Below are 12,070 nucleotides of genomic sequence, written 5' to 3' on the forward strand. Positions count from 1 at the left end.
CCAAAAGCACAGTTCATCACACAGACACATAAACCAGAGGTTATAACATAAATCCCCTTTGTGCAAGCAAACATCTGTTTTCTACTGGGAAAGAGGACAATAGGACTAAATCACAAAGCATATGGGTATGTTCTGCCCACTGGTTAGAAGAGTATCTCTGCCAGCTCAAGAAAGAAGCAATGGTTGTGTGTCTCTGGATGTTTATACAAGTCATTTGTGCCTGAACAGGAGACCTCTTTCCATGGTCCACCTCCATGTCTTCCAAGTATCGTAGGATAAAAGCACTGCATAGTCATCTGTTGAGATCAGAAACTGTAATTCTTAAAATAGCATCTACTTCTAGGATCTAAGCCCTACTGCTGTAAAATCCACTGTCAGTGGGCCATTTCATGGAATATAACATGCGACTAGCCATTAAAAATCCTCCACTTTTGGTGGAAGGCACTTGTCATTTTGTTACCGACTGCTCTGACAGATGGTGCCCCATCAGCAATGCATCGTCCCCAGACAATCCCCATGCAGTGGTGTTCGTTAATGAAGCCAGTTCACGTTATAAACGACTGTGCTGCCAGCAACACAAAATGTGCTGTTGTCATCTGTGATGTGGATGGTGTGAATTATGGAAGCTCACACATGGGAGTAAAATAACATCTTCCCTTTAACCCCTTCAAAAACAAGCACTACCAAGCCCACCGTCATCAATCATGGTGTTATTACATCCCTTTCTCCACCCTTATTCACACCTTTATGTCCAGCCCTGAGTTGTGGTATGCATTGCCCTGTACCTCTTTTGTGCCTGGCAGGTTTCACTTCCTCTTTAAGCCAAAGCCTTTCTTTACTGATACATAGCCTGGATATGTCCCTGCTCTGAACTCATCTCAGACCTTTTGACTTCAATTGTTTCTTCATGTGCAGAACTGAGTGAGACATTTAAAAGCAAAAGAAATACTTTGGATAGCAAGATACAGCTTTGCCTCTTCAGACTTTTGAATCCAAAGTCAAAGCTGAGAGCTGGAAGAGAAGGTTTCAGGTCTCAGAAAACTTTGGGATTGATCTGATACCTCCTATTTGTTCCACCCAGTTGGACACTTACTGTAAACAGCTGCAGAGTACTGCGACTCGCAGGCAGCCTTGGGGTGGGGGAAAGTGATTCACTTCTGTCTGGCTCTGGGAGCTTCATGGCCCATGCATCTACCAGTTAGCAGATTAAACACTGCAAGCTGAATAAGGAGTGAGCAACTGTTTGTCGGTGTTGTGTCCATCCTGGTCACTTTGAGGTCTATGAGGAACACTGAGCACACACTGGCCTGAACGCTTCCTTCACCCAGACCTCACATCAAAGCAAACCACATATTCAAGACAGGCTTCCAACCTACACTACATTGAAAAATCGTTATGGCAGTGTATCTCAAGGCCACATATCCAGTCTGAAATAAGTCATAGCAGATTCTGGAAATTGCCACTTTTTCCTCACTGTAGACAGAACCGTAACAGTTGCCAGCAAAACTTTCCAGCAATTCTAAGGGCCTCTGGATATGGAATTATTTCATGTTCTTCACCCAGTTTTCCGTCAGCAAAGGGAGTTTCTGGGCACAGCAGGCTCTTTTTGAGCAGATCTTAACAGCTGAACAAAAAAACCATGTCATAAAGCTGAAACAGAAGTTACAGCATCATCAGCATACATATATGTGAAGTGTTCTTTCATATTGACTGATCTATACAAGTGTGAATCCAAATGCACGTGCTTCCCTTAGGCTAGTCATAGGGACTGAGGAAGCAACTTCCATGGTTCACGTAAGTGAACTTCCACAGTTCACTTACTCTCCCAGAACCTGCCTTGAGGAGACACCATTTTCCTCAGCTGTTTCTCCACAAGACTAACACTATCTTTGATAGAAAAGAAGCACAATTATACATATTCCATCACTTTACAGGTATGTGGTAATTTATGTGGGTCAGATGCACGCTGGCTCCAACAGCACATTTTAGAGGCACCTACAGATGCCTGGACAGGGCTTTCCAGATTCCAGTTGCTCTGATGACATGGAGGGCGGGGTTCATCTCATTTAACTTTGGGTGTGCAAAAGCTAGGCATCTAATGCAAGATAGTCATCTAGATTCCTGTTGTAGGCTATGGAGGCAGAGAGGAACAACCAGAGGGTAATTTATCCCATCTAAGATTGTTGGAACAGAGGACGTATGTATCTGAGACCTTCCAAAGCCCTCATCTGTCCCCATTGCCTAGAGTGACGGCCTGTATCACAAGCTTAGACTGAATGCCTAGGTTCTCAACAATTAAAAAGAGGTGAGGTGAATCTTGCCCAGAGGACGTGGTGGTTTCCTGAGCAATAGTTGCAAGTGAACAGAACCCTTGAGCCCTTGGCAGGACTTCTGGTCCTGTGTGCATAAGCGCTGCTGGCTGCCAGATCATGTTGCAAATGTGCTTGGAAGTTGTCATGAGTGCTGGTGTGAACAGAAAAGCTCCACAGCTGCTTTGTATGTATAACACAAAAGTGGGTAGCAAACCCAGACAGGCAGGACTCCTGGGTAAAGGAGAGACCCACCTCTGTCCATGTTGTGCCATTTCAATAGCTCTGCGAGCAGGGACTGGGGAGCCGCCATCTGTAACACTGAGAACCTCCATCGACTTCCTTTCTGGCCGCCGCTTCCCATGCCTGTTCAGCATTGGGGAGTCCACACGCTTCCTGGGGGGATCTTTACGAAAAGAAAATGCTGTCAGCTGAATTCGGCTGTGACTTACCTCAAACAGGTTGGTTAAAATCCTCTCTCAACAATCTACTCTTACACCTCCCCTGCAGAGACAGGTATCTTCATGATGGAGATGAACATTTGCACTCTCTCCCTTCTTCCAAATTTGCAAACATTAAGACAAAACTTGCAATCCGTCTACAGAGAGAAAGAGCCCTGCTACTGCCCTGAATGTACAAGCACTGTAAAATAAAGGTACAACTATAGCACAGCTTACAGAAATTACCTTACAAAGCTGATAACAGTAATAACAAGATGACAGCATGGGCTATAGCACAAGCTGTTAGCCAGAGTACAAGCCATCTAGGGATCCTGTATATGTACTCGGGTTGCTAGAGCTTGCCTTCGATGTCCCTGCTAGCTAGATTAAATGTGACACAGAGACATGAGTACACTCTCAACTCAGAATTGCATCCACCTCTGAATACATACACTTTTTTTTTTTGCATCTTTAAGATTAGATTTCAGTTTTCCCCTGCTGCTTTATATTTTTCCTCCTTCAGCATTACAAATTAAACATACTTGTCTACCTGAGATGAATCTCCAATGAGAGCTACTAAAATTTATCTCAGAGGTCATCATACAGCTTTTACTGCTATAGTAACTGAAGTGCTTTACGCTTTTTATTGTGCAACATTTCTATGAGGTATTGAAGTGCTACTTTCACTTTGCAGAGTGAAAACTGAGGTATAAAAATGAGATATTTAAAGGCAATCCATTCCTAAAGGTGCTGACAAACATTTACGGAGGTTCTGAGGAGCACCTAAATTGCTCTGAAAAGAGTCTTTAGATACCAAACTGCACTGCATAAAGTGCTCCTAGGTGACTAGGTAACCATACACACCTCCACGGTGAAGCAGGGAACCAAATGCAGACCTGTTGAGATGTTTTATTACCAGCATCTCTCATGGCATCAAAACAGTAAACAGAAGGAAGGCAGAAAAAAAATACAGAAGGATTTTCTTTTCTTTGGTTGGGCTATTTCAGTTCCCTGCCTCTATTTATAGCCACGTTTTTAAATTTAGTGGAGGGTGACGACCTGTAAAAAAAAGTTAGAAAGAAGCTCACAGTGCCCAGCCCCTAAGGCTTCTTCCCCTGCCAGGATTCCTTTGTAAAATCAGTAATATTGCATTTGACAATTCTACCTCTACTGCCTAGTCTGATGGTATTATTTGTATTATCCGGCCCTCCTCATGCCGCCCATCTACTTGCTTGTTCTCTCTCTCACATCATGTTTTTTAGAACAAAATCCCTTTAAGGCAGGTCTTATTCTTGAAAAAAAGAGTATGAGCAAAGATGGCTCAAACGCAAATGGGGTAGTGATAACAACTGACCCCACTACTATACAACTAAAATATTCTTTGTATTAATAGTAATAATTTTCCTATTAAAAATTAATTAGAAAAAAAGAAGTTCTATCTCATTCCATTTCAAACTACATCCAGTAATAAAAAGGTAGCATAAAATACTAGTAGGGGTGATGACCTCCAAATTAAGAAAGATATACAGTGCATAAAGTTAAGCGAAAAACAAAGGGAGATAAACCTAATAAAGCAGTTATACTCGGTGACTTCAGCTGCACACACATAAGTGGTCAAAAGTAATCTGGGACAAGCTTTAGACATTTCAAACTCCTGCTTCTTCAAACAAGTTCAAAGAATGAGAAAGGATTTATCCCACAGGACAACTGCTGGTATCAGAAGTATGACTAGAGCCAAGTAACACACATCATGACAATTTAATTATGTTTGGTATCAACAACAGAGAGTTGATACAAGTTTTGCAGAGGGATACCAGACATTAGAAAGGAAGGGGGAAGACTGCAGTTTAAAAGAAAGGAAAAAGAAGGAAGGAGGAAGATGAAGAAGGCAGTTAATGTCAAAGGAATGGAGATGAGTAAGCTCAGACTGCATCAATGTTAGTTAAGAATAGAGTCTAAAGACGAAAGATGGGAAAAGGCAAGAAAACAATTTTATGAACAGATATTTTAAAAGGCAATTTGATCCAAGCATGTTCAAAACAGAAGACAAGCAAATGGAAATTCAGCAGAGTGACACTTTAAAAAGTGACAGGCCAAATATAAGTTGGAAATTAAAAGAGAGGTAAGAAGAAATTTAATGCGGAATTAGCTAAAGACTGGAATAACAGTGTTTTGTACAGCCCTCAGAAAGAGAAGGCTTGAGAAAAGGACAGTAGCCAGAGGGAACATGAAGGAATCAACAAAACAATTAAGGAGGAGAAGGATATTGCTAACAAGTTAAATGGTTCTTTTATATCAGTCCTTGTTGCTTAAGATGCTGGGAGATACTGATATCCAATCTATATTTTAAACTATCAAAGAGAGAGACTAAGCAAAAAGAGCGGGTGGTGAAACACACCAATAAAATCAACAACAGCAATTCACAAAGCACAAAGATGTGATGAAAAATACATCCAGAAGTTCGCATGACTTTGGCTGAGCTTTAAAACTGGCTACAATTCTACACCATACATGGTTGAGGGTAGCAAGTATTGTACATATTTCTTAAAAGAGTCTGAGTAAGAAATGACAGGGTACTCAGTCTGTCGTCATTGTCAAGTCTAAAGATACTATAGAAATAGTTAATTACACAGCCATCCTGCCATAAAGACTAAAGTGGTGTTGGATAAAAGCAGTAGAAGATTTTGCAGAAGCACATGAATTAAAACCAGGAGAACCTCCGGTGTTTGTCCTTCTCTTCTTGACCCTCTGGAAGTATATCATATGGGAAAATAATTAAGTCCCAGTCTGGACCTGTGATAATTTTGGGGATGCATTTTCATTTTATTTCGTATCAGAAAAGTGAAGCCATTCCTAAGGATTTTTACAGAGGAAGAGAGAATTGTATAGGTAATGATCCAATTATAAAGGCATTGATCTGGAAAGCGGGAAATAAAGGTTCAACTTGGATGAAGCACCTATATCCTATATGGCTATTCTGGCCCAATCTCTTGTCCTCTGTTTTATTAAGAAACTCGACCCCACAAAAACATTTTCCTCAAGGAGACATCAGTTGACATTCATTCATTTTACTGAGAAGTTTCTCATTTCTATGTTTTCAGGTAAAGAAAATGGAGCTGGACTTGAAAGATGGTGAAGGTAGCCCTTCCCTGACCCTTTCAGAAAGCTTTATATAGCTGAAACATAGAAAAGGGACACCAGAAGAGAGTGTTAGTCTGAGCTGGCCATGTTTTTAGTTGCATCCATCCCTTCTGAGACCTAACATGTGAAGAAAGAGGAAAAAGCAAAATACTCTGAGATGCACTTTTTTTTTTCTTTTTGGCAAGAGCTCAGGCAATGCACAACTCTCATGAATGTGGTTTCTTTAAGCTGCTACTATTAAATCTGTTATTTTTTCTTCGCTCCTCTTTGTTTGTGCAAGGCCATTGCTAATGGCTAATAATGAGATATTAATCAGAAGCATGATTGTTTTCAATTAAACTTTGCCCCATGTTCTCAGAGATACTGGTGTGAACAGAGGAGGTGGAAACCCCTTGTGGAAGGGGAAATACAACTTGCAAACACGCAAAGAATAATGCTCAAAGAGTCTAAAATGTGCTGATGAGGCACAATGATATACTCAGAGTAGTGTTTCCCTGGTGGGGAACATTTTCACTCCTTGTGCAAAAAAAATACAAGAGTAAAGCATAATATTGCAGTTCAAACCACGAAAACACTTTGGCACGTGGAAGAGCGATATATGATGTATTTAGGGCACAGCTACGTATTCACTGACATGCTGGATATGAAGATACTAGAGTCACCTTGCTTCTTTTCTTATGACAAAAGCATTTCTAAAACAAGATGTTGGTGTCCTTACATTACAGGATAATCTGTTTGAGTCAAAAGCTGATTACTAAAGTGCTAGATGACAAACTGCACAGACCAAGGGGCTTTTGACCACAGGACCTGCAGCTAGCACATCTACTCATCTTCATCAGGATCCCTGCTAACATGCTCTCTGCAGGTCCATCCAGGTAACAGTTTAAAAATTACTGTGTTGACTAAGATTTCCATCTCTTCTCCCATAGAAGAGATTTCCCTGCAAAATTATAGGGCTTGGAGGCTGGAACTTGGATAAGGTAATAATTCAACAGAGTATTAACAAACTTAAAGTTCAATATACCACTGCCCTGTAGGCTTGCGAGATTCCAGGCTTTCCAGTGAAAATAAAGAGTACTTCAATTCTAGCCTTCGAAGGCCAAGTGCAAGGTCCTACATCTGGGTCAGGGCAATTCCAAGCACAAATACAGGCTGAGCGGAGAATGGCTGGAGAGCAGCCCTGAGGAGAAGGACCGGGGGGTGTTGACTGACAAGAAGCTCAACATGAGCCAGCAATGTGTGATCGCAGCCCAGAAGGCCAACCGTATCCTGGGCTGCATCAAAAGAAATGTGGCCAGCAGGTCAAGAGAGGTGATTCTGCCCCTCTACTCCACTCTCGTGAGACCCCACCCAGAGTACTGCATCCAGCTCTGGAGTCCCCAACATAAGAAGGACATGGACCTGCTGGAGCATGTCCAGAGGAGAGCCATGAGGGTGATCTGAGGGCTAGAGCACCTCTCCTATGAGAACAGGCTGAGAGAGTTGGGGCTGTTCAGCCTGGAGAAGAGAAGGCTCCGGGGAGATCTTAATGCAACCTTCCAGTACCTAAAGGGGGCCTCCAGGAGAGCTGGGGAAGGACTTTTTGCTAGGGCATGTAGTGATAGGACGAGGGGGAATGGCTTTAATATGGAAGGGGGCAGGTTCAGATTAAACATTAGGAAGAAATTTTTCACCTTGAGGGTGGTAAGGCATTGGAACAGGTTGCCCAGAGAGGTTGTTGAGGCCCCATCCCCGGAGGTGTTCAAGGCCAGGCCAGACGTGGCCTTGGGCAACCTGGTCTAGTGGGAGGTGTCCCTGCCTATGGCAGGGGGGTTGGAACTCGATGATCTTCAAGGTCCTTTCCAACCTAAACCATTGTATGATTCTATGAAAATCACAACACCACTAAGTAAAAATGCTATTTCAGGTCATTGATAGAGGTGACTAATCCTTTATTGTTAAACTTTTGTCACTCTGCACGGCAGGAGTCACTTATACAGTTAGTTCCTCAGGGAAGCATTTTTCCTGTTGTCTAGATCAGTGAAGTCCTTGGCAATCAGCAGTACCCTAAAATACCAATGAACAATTCTTGTAGGAATAAAGTGGTATCACCAGAGCTTTACAGGATATAGAATCCTACTGCATATTAAGCTTTAAAAATCTTTTTAAGATAGTCTAAGATGTACATACTATAGACAGGTATGTAATATCATTCATACTTTCAACGGTGTATATATTTATCTACAGAAAAGAGAATGTGTACATACATAACTCCACTGGGATGCAATGCTACACAGTCTTACTAGCTCAAGCCCAGAAGCAGAATTTCTGCAATGCTGCATGTAGATTAGTAATTAGAAAATTCTGCCACTGAACTACACTGCTTCTAAACCTCATCTGCTTGCATAGATCCAGCTCGTGGGTTCACATTATATTTTTTAAGATCTGGTTCAAGACCAACTTGGATGTTTCCACACTGTGAGACAGACATGTCCTGAAAAATTAAGCCTTGAGTTTAATCACAGAATAGACCTGCCTGCCTCACACTGAGTGTTCTCACCTATGCTGTACACCATTTCAGTGGGATGGTAACAGTAATGCTAGGATTTGGGTATATATTTAAAAAAAAAAAAAAGTGAAGAGGAACTAATTGAGATGGGTTCATGGTGATAGAGTTCATATCTGTAGTACCTATTTCATTTCTAGGGGGAAGATCCTCATCTTCATGACTAGGATACCTCTCCTTCCGGTCAAGCAGAAGAAAATAAATCATTTTCTCTTGGTTTTCTCTGAAAAGAAAGAAGAAAAATCTTTAAATCTGAAGAGAGAAAAACATCAACATGTAGATAAACCCTTCTCAGTGAACAAACAGCTACAGTTATTCTAAATAAGCTGCAAATGGTCATGTACCTGCCAGCTAGATACACGACCAACAAAGCTTTTGAGAATCTTGCTGTCTCCAACAAGCAGCTAGTGAGAAAAGGAAATATGATTCCCATGTTACACACACAAAACAGAGGCACAGGACAGACGAGGTAACGTGTCCACAGGAAGTCCAAACCAAGGGTGGCAGCAAGACAGGTCTCCTGAGCCTCTGAGTTCTCTTTCCACTACGTTTCTCTCTTAACACCTCAGGAAATACACCATCTCTCAGGTGTAAGCTTAAAATAAATAAAAATTTGCCAACAAAAGCATATCCAACACAAATAAGAGCAATGATATCTCCCCGTTTGGACTGCACGGCCCATCTTTCCATGAAGTGACTTTGCCTGGCAGCAAAGGGAAGAGACAGCACCATGCCTCCTTCCCTGGTCACTCTGTGAGTTTCTGACACATGGTAAAAGAAAGGCTGGGTGCTTGCTCCCAACACCTCACTAACAAATAAGCAGCCAAAGGGTGAGAAGTTGCTACTGGTCCCTCACAGCGCGATACATAGCGAAGTGATCTCTACCTCTCCCCAGGTTCATAAGCATCCCAGCCCATGGACACCCAACTGATATTAAGACTGAGCAAGTGCTTACTCTTCCGACAACAAGTCCTGTAAGAGTTTGTTTCGGTCACGGAAGCAGCCTAACGAGTGCATGCTATCTAACACGTCTGGATCAATATCCTCCAAGGAAGGGAGAGAACGAATCTGCACCTTTCGAGGGATTGGTTGCTCTGGTTCTGGCTCGTTCTTACCCCCTCTGCAGAGGAAAGAAGACGAGAGAGAGAAAGGGGGCAGGGAAAGAAGGAGAGAAAAGAAACATGAGTCACAAATGAACTTGTACTCTGAAACACAGCCTGCAGCAACAGATGGAAATAGCTTGTTAAATTCCCACTGAGAGACCAGAGCTCACAACCAGACAGATATTCTTTTCAGAAGAAACCGCTGTGAAGGCTGAGAGTGACCAGCACCTTGTGGATTTGGGTCTTTAATGAGAAATGTCTGCATTCAGTTAGAAAGGCAGTAGGAACTTCACTTACCAGTGCCCTCATAATTTAAACAGCTGTTCAGCATCCTAATGCCAAACATTTATAAAACACTACGTGGTTTTAGAGATGCTGTCTCATCAGCAGGTCAGACCTCAGGCTATCAGGCTGAAAAGCGCGAGCTGAATGATTCTCTTTCAAAGAATAAACAGTCACTGTTTTTCGCCAATCCTGATTACAACTGGCATTGCAGCAGTTCCTTTCTTTAAAGCTTCCAACGTGATTAAGAGACCTCAGTGTTCCAGTCTCCACTTGATACACTTTAAAGGGGTTTTGAGGAAATCAGGCTGTTTATATACACGCCCAAATACAACAATCTCTGCTTTTCTTCAGACATGCGAATCTGAAATCGTGGCCCAAGCCTGATGCTCCAGGTCAGTGGCAGACCTAGGAATACACCATTAGCAGTAGAGCATATTACTCTCTTAAAAGTAGTTAACACAGGCTTCCTGCATAATTATCTCATCCCATTCACTACACTCAGGAAATATTGATTATTCATTGCAATTAAAGACCCTGACTGTAAGAAACAGGCCAAGGTGTCAGGGTATCTATAACTGACTGAATGATATATATTGCGGGCACTCTGAATATCCTTTGATTTTGTTTAGGTAGGCAGTGAGCAATTTATGTAAACTCTATCCACCCAAAGGGGTGGGTTTGGCGGTGGTGGTATTTTGGTTGGAGAAACCGTCTACCCTGAACCTTTGCTATTTCTTAATGGATGCTTTGTGTGATGTTGAGGTTTTCCTACTTTGTGGGTGAGGTCCTCCCTTTCCTTCATGTGATATAAATGTGTGACTGTTGGGTCCAGGCTCCCAGGGTGGGCAACAGGAATTAGGAATATTTAAACTGCACCAGATGTCAGTGTTTGCTGGTTATGAGGCGGTGATTGGGCAAGAGGTTCTTCGTTTTGATGATGGCATAAATAAGGTGAACACGACTTGTGAACTTACACAACTTAAAATGCTCTGGGCTAAGACGTGAGCTATCTACACAGAAAAAGGAGCTCCGATTCAAATGCACCTAATTTTTCTTGGGTAGGTTAGAAAGCAACTCTGGTAGGATCATACACATGAGCTAGTCTCGGCTAGTGCACCAAAAAGAGAGCCAATGCAGATTATCTCCTCCAATATAAGAAGGCAATACTAAGTCATTGCAGCCAGGGGTCTGATGCTGGGACAGGACAGTTACATGCTATACCTTAAGCACAAGGGATTGCCAGGTGCTACTTGCATTTTATTTTTAAGCAAGTTGAAATGCAGTTGTGAGGCATCTGCTCTGTTAACCATGTTTGTGGAACATCACTTGCAGAAAGACTCCTTGGAAATCTTCACTTTATCTTCTCTTGAAGCAGTGAAAATGTGCTCAGCCCTTCCTGGACACATGTCATGGAGTCAGACTCTGGTGTGTGTTACATGGGTCATGACAACATGGGTCAGATCCCATTTCTCTTACACTGAGTGCTCACACATATCCTGCTCGGTTTCATTCAGTTTAGGGGACTGGAAGCAGAATATACAGGACAGAGACAGAATCTGCTCCTTGGGCTTCATTCTTGTGTGTCAAACCACTAAAACACAGCTTCTGACGCCTCCCTGGAGTCTCGCAGAAGTGTCTACGTCATCTGCAATGACACCATTGTCCTGAATCTAAGGGCTAGATTCAAAAATCCTTGTTCAACTAAAGAAAAATCTTATTCCTTGAGTGCCCTGTCTTTAAAAGGTAGCTACTCCTACCTCTTAGGATCAGAATCTAGCTCTCATCAAGTAATAAGCAATGATTAGATCATAACCTTAAAGCTAGTGATGACCTTGTCATTGAGATAAATTCTTGCAGGATGGAGCTTTGAACAGCAGCTGAGTGGTTTTGGTTTTTAATGATCTGAAGTTCACTTTTAAAAAGTATTGACTTAATTAATCATTCATTACGTTACAAGCAGATGTCCTTAAGATAATTTAAAGAGATTAGAAATAATTATTGGTTTTGAAAATTTCCAGAAAATCTGCGTTTCTTACAAGTTGCCCCAGTCTATAGGAGAATATCACTTGCAAGCTTCTTTTATATCCATCACCGTGGGAGCCAGTTCGAGAGAGCACAGCTTGCCATCTTCAGTGCACTGAAAAGTGGCTTTTCCTTATGCCCTGCACCTGGTCAGCCTCAGACATAGTCAGGAATTTTCACACCTCCTCATCAGGTACAAGCAAAATCTGCAAAGTGGCACTTCGT

The 12,070-nt window shown here is 42.1% G+C and overlaps 1 protein-coding gene across 1 annotated transcript in view; it reads right to left on the bottom strand.

The window, feature by feature from the left end:
* Positions 1-12,070, bottom strand: part of BRSK2 (BR serine/threonine kinase 2) — a gene marked incomplete at both ends in the record, with an annotated part of 331,243 nt that overhangs the window by 45,611 nt on the left and 273,562 nt on the right. Inside the window, 3 exons of the mRNA XM_082485191.1 lie at positions 2,565-2,715; positions 8,561-8,658; positions 9,391-9,555. Of these exons, the coding sequence (XP_082341317.1) occupies positions 2,565-2,715; positions 8,561-8,658; positions 9,391-9,555 (414 nt within the window). The remainder of the gene's footprint in view (positions 1-2,564; positions 2,716-8,560; positions 8,659-9,390; positions 9,556-12,070) is intronic.

The sequence above is a fragment of the Vanellus vanellus genome (genome assembly GCF_965231255.1).
Source record: "Vanellus vanellus genome assembly, chromosome: 6".
NCBI lineage: Eukaryota > Metazoa > Chordata > Aves > Charadriiformes > Charadriidae > Vanellus > Vanellus vanellus.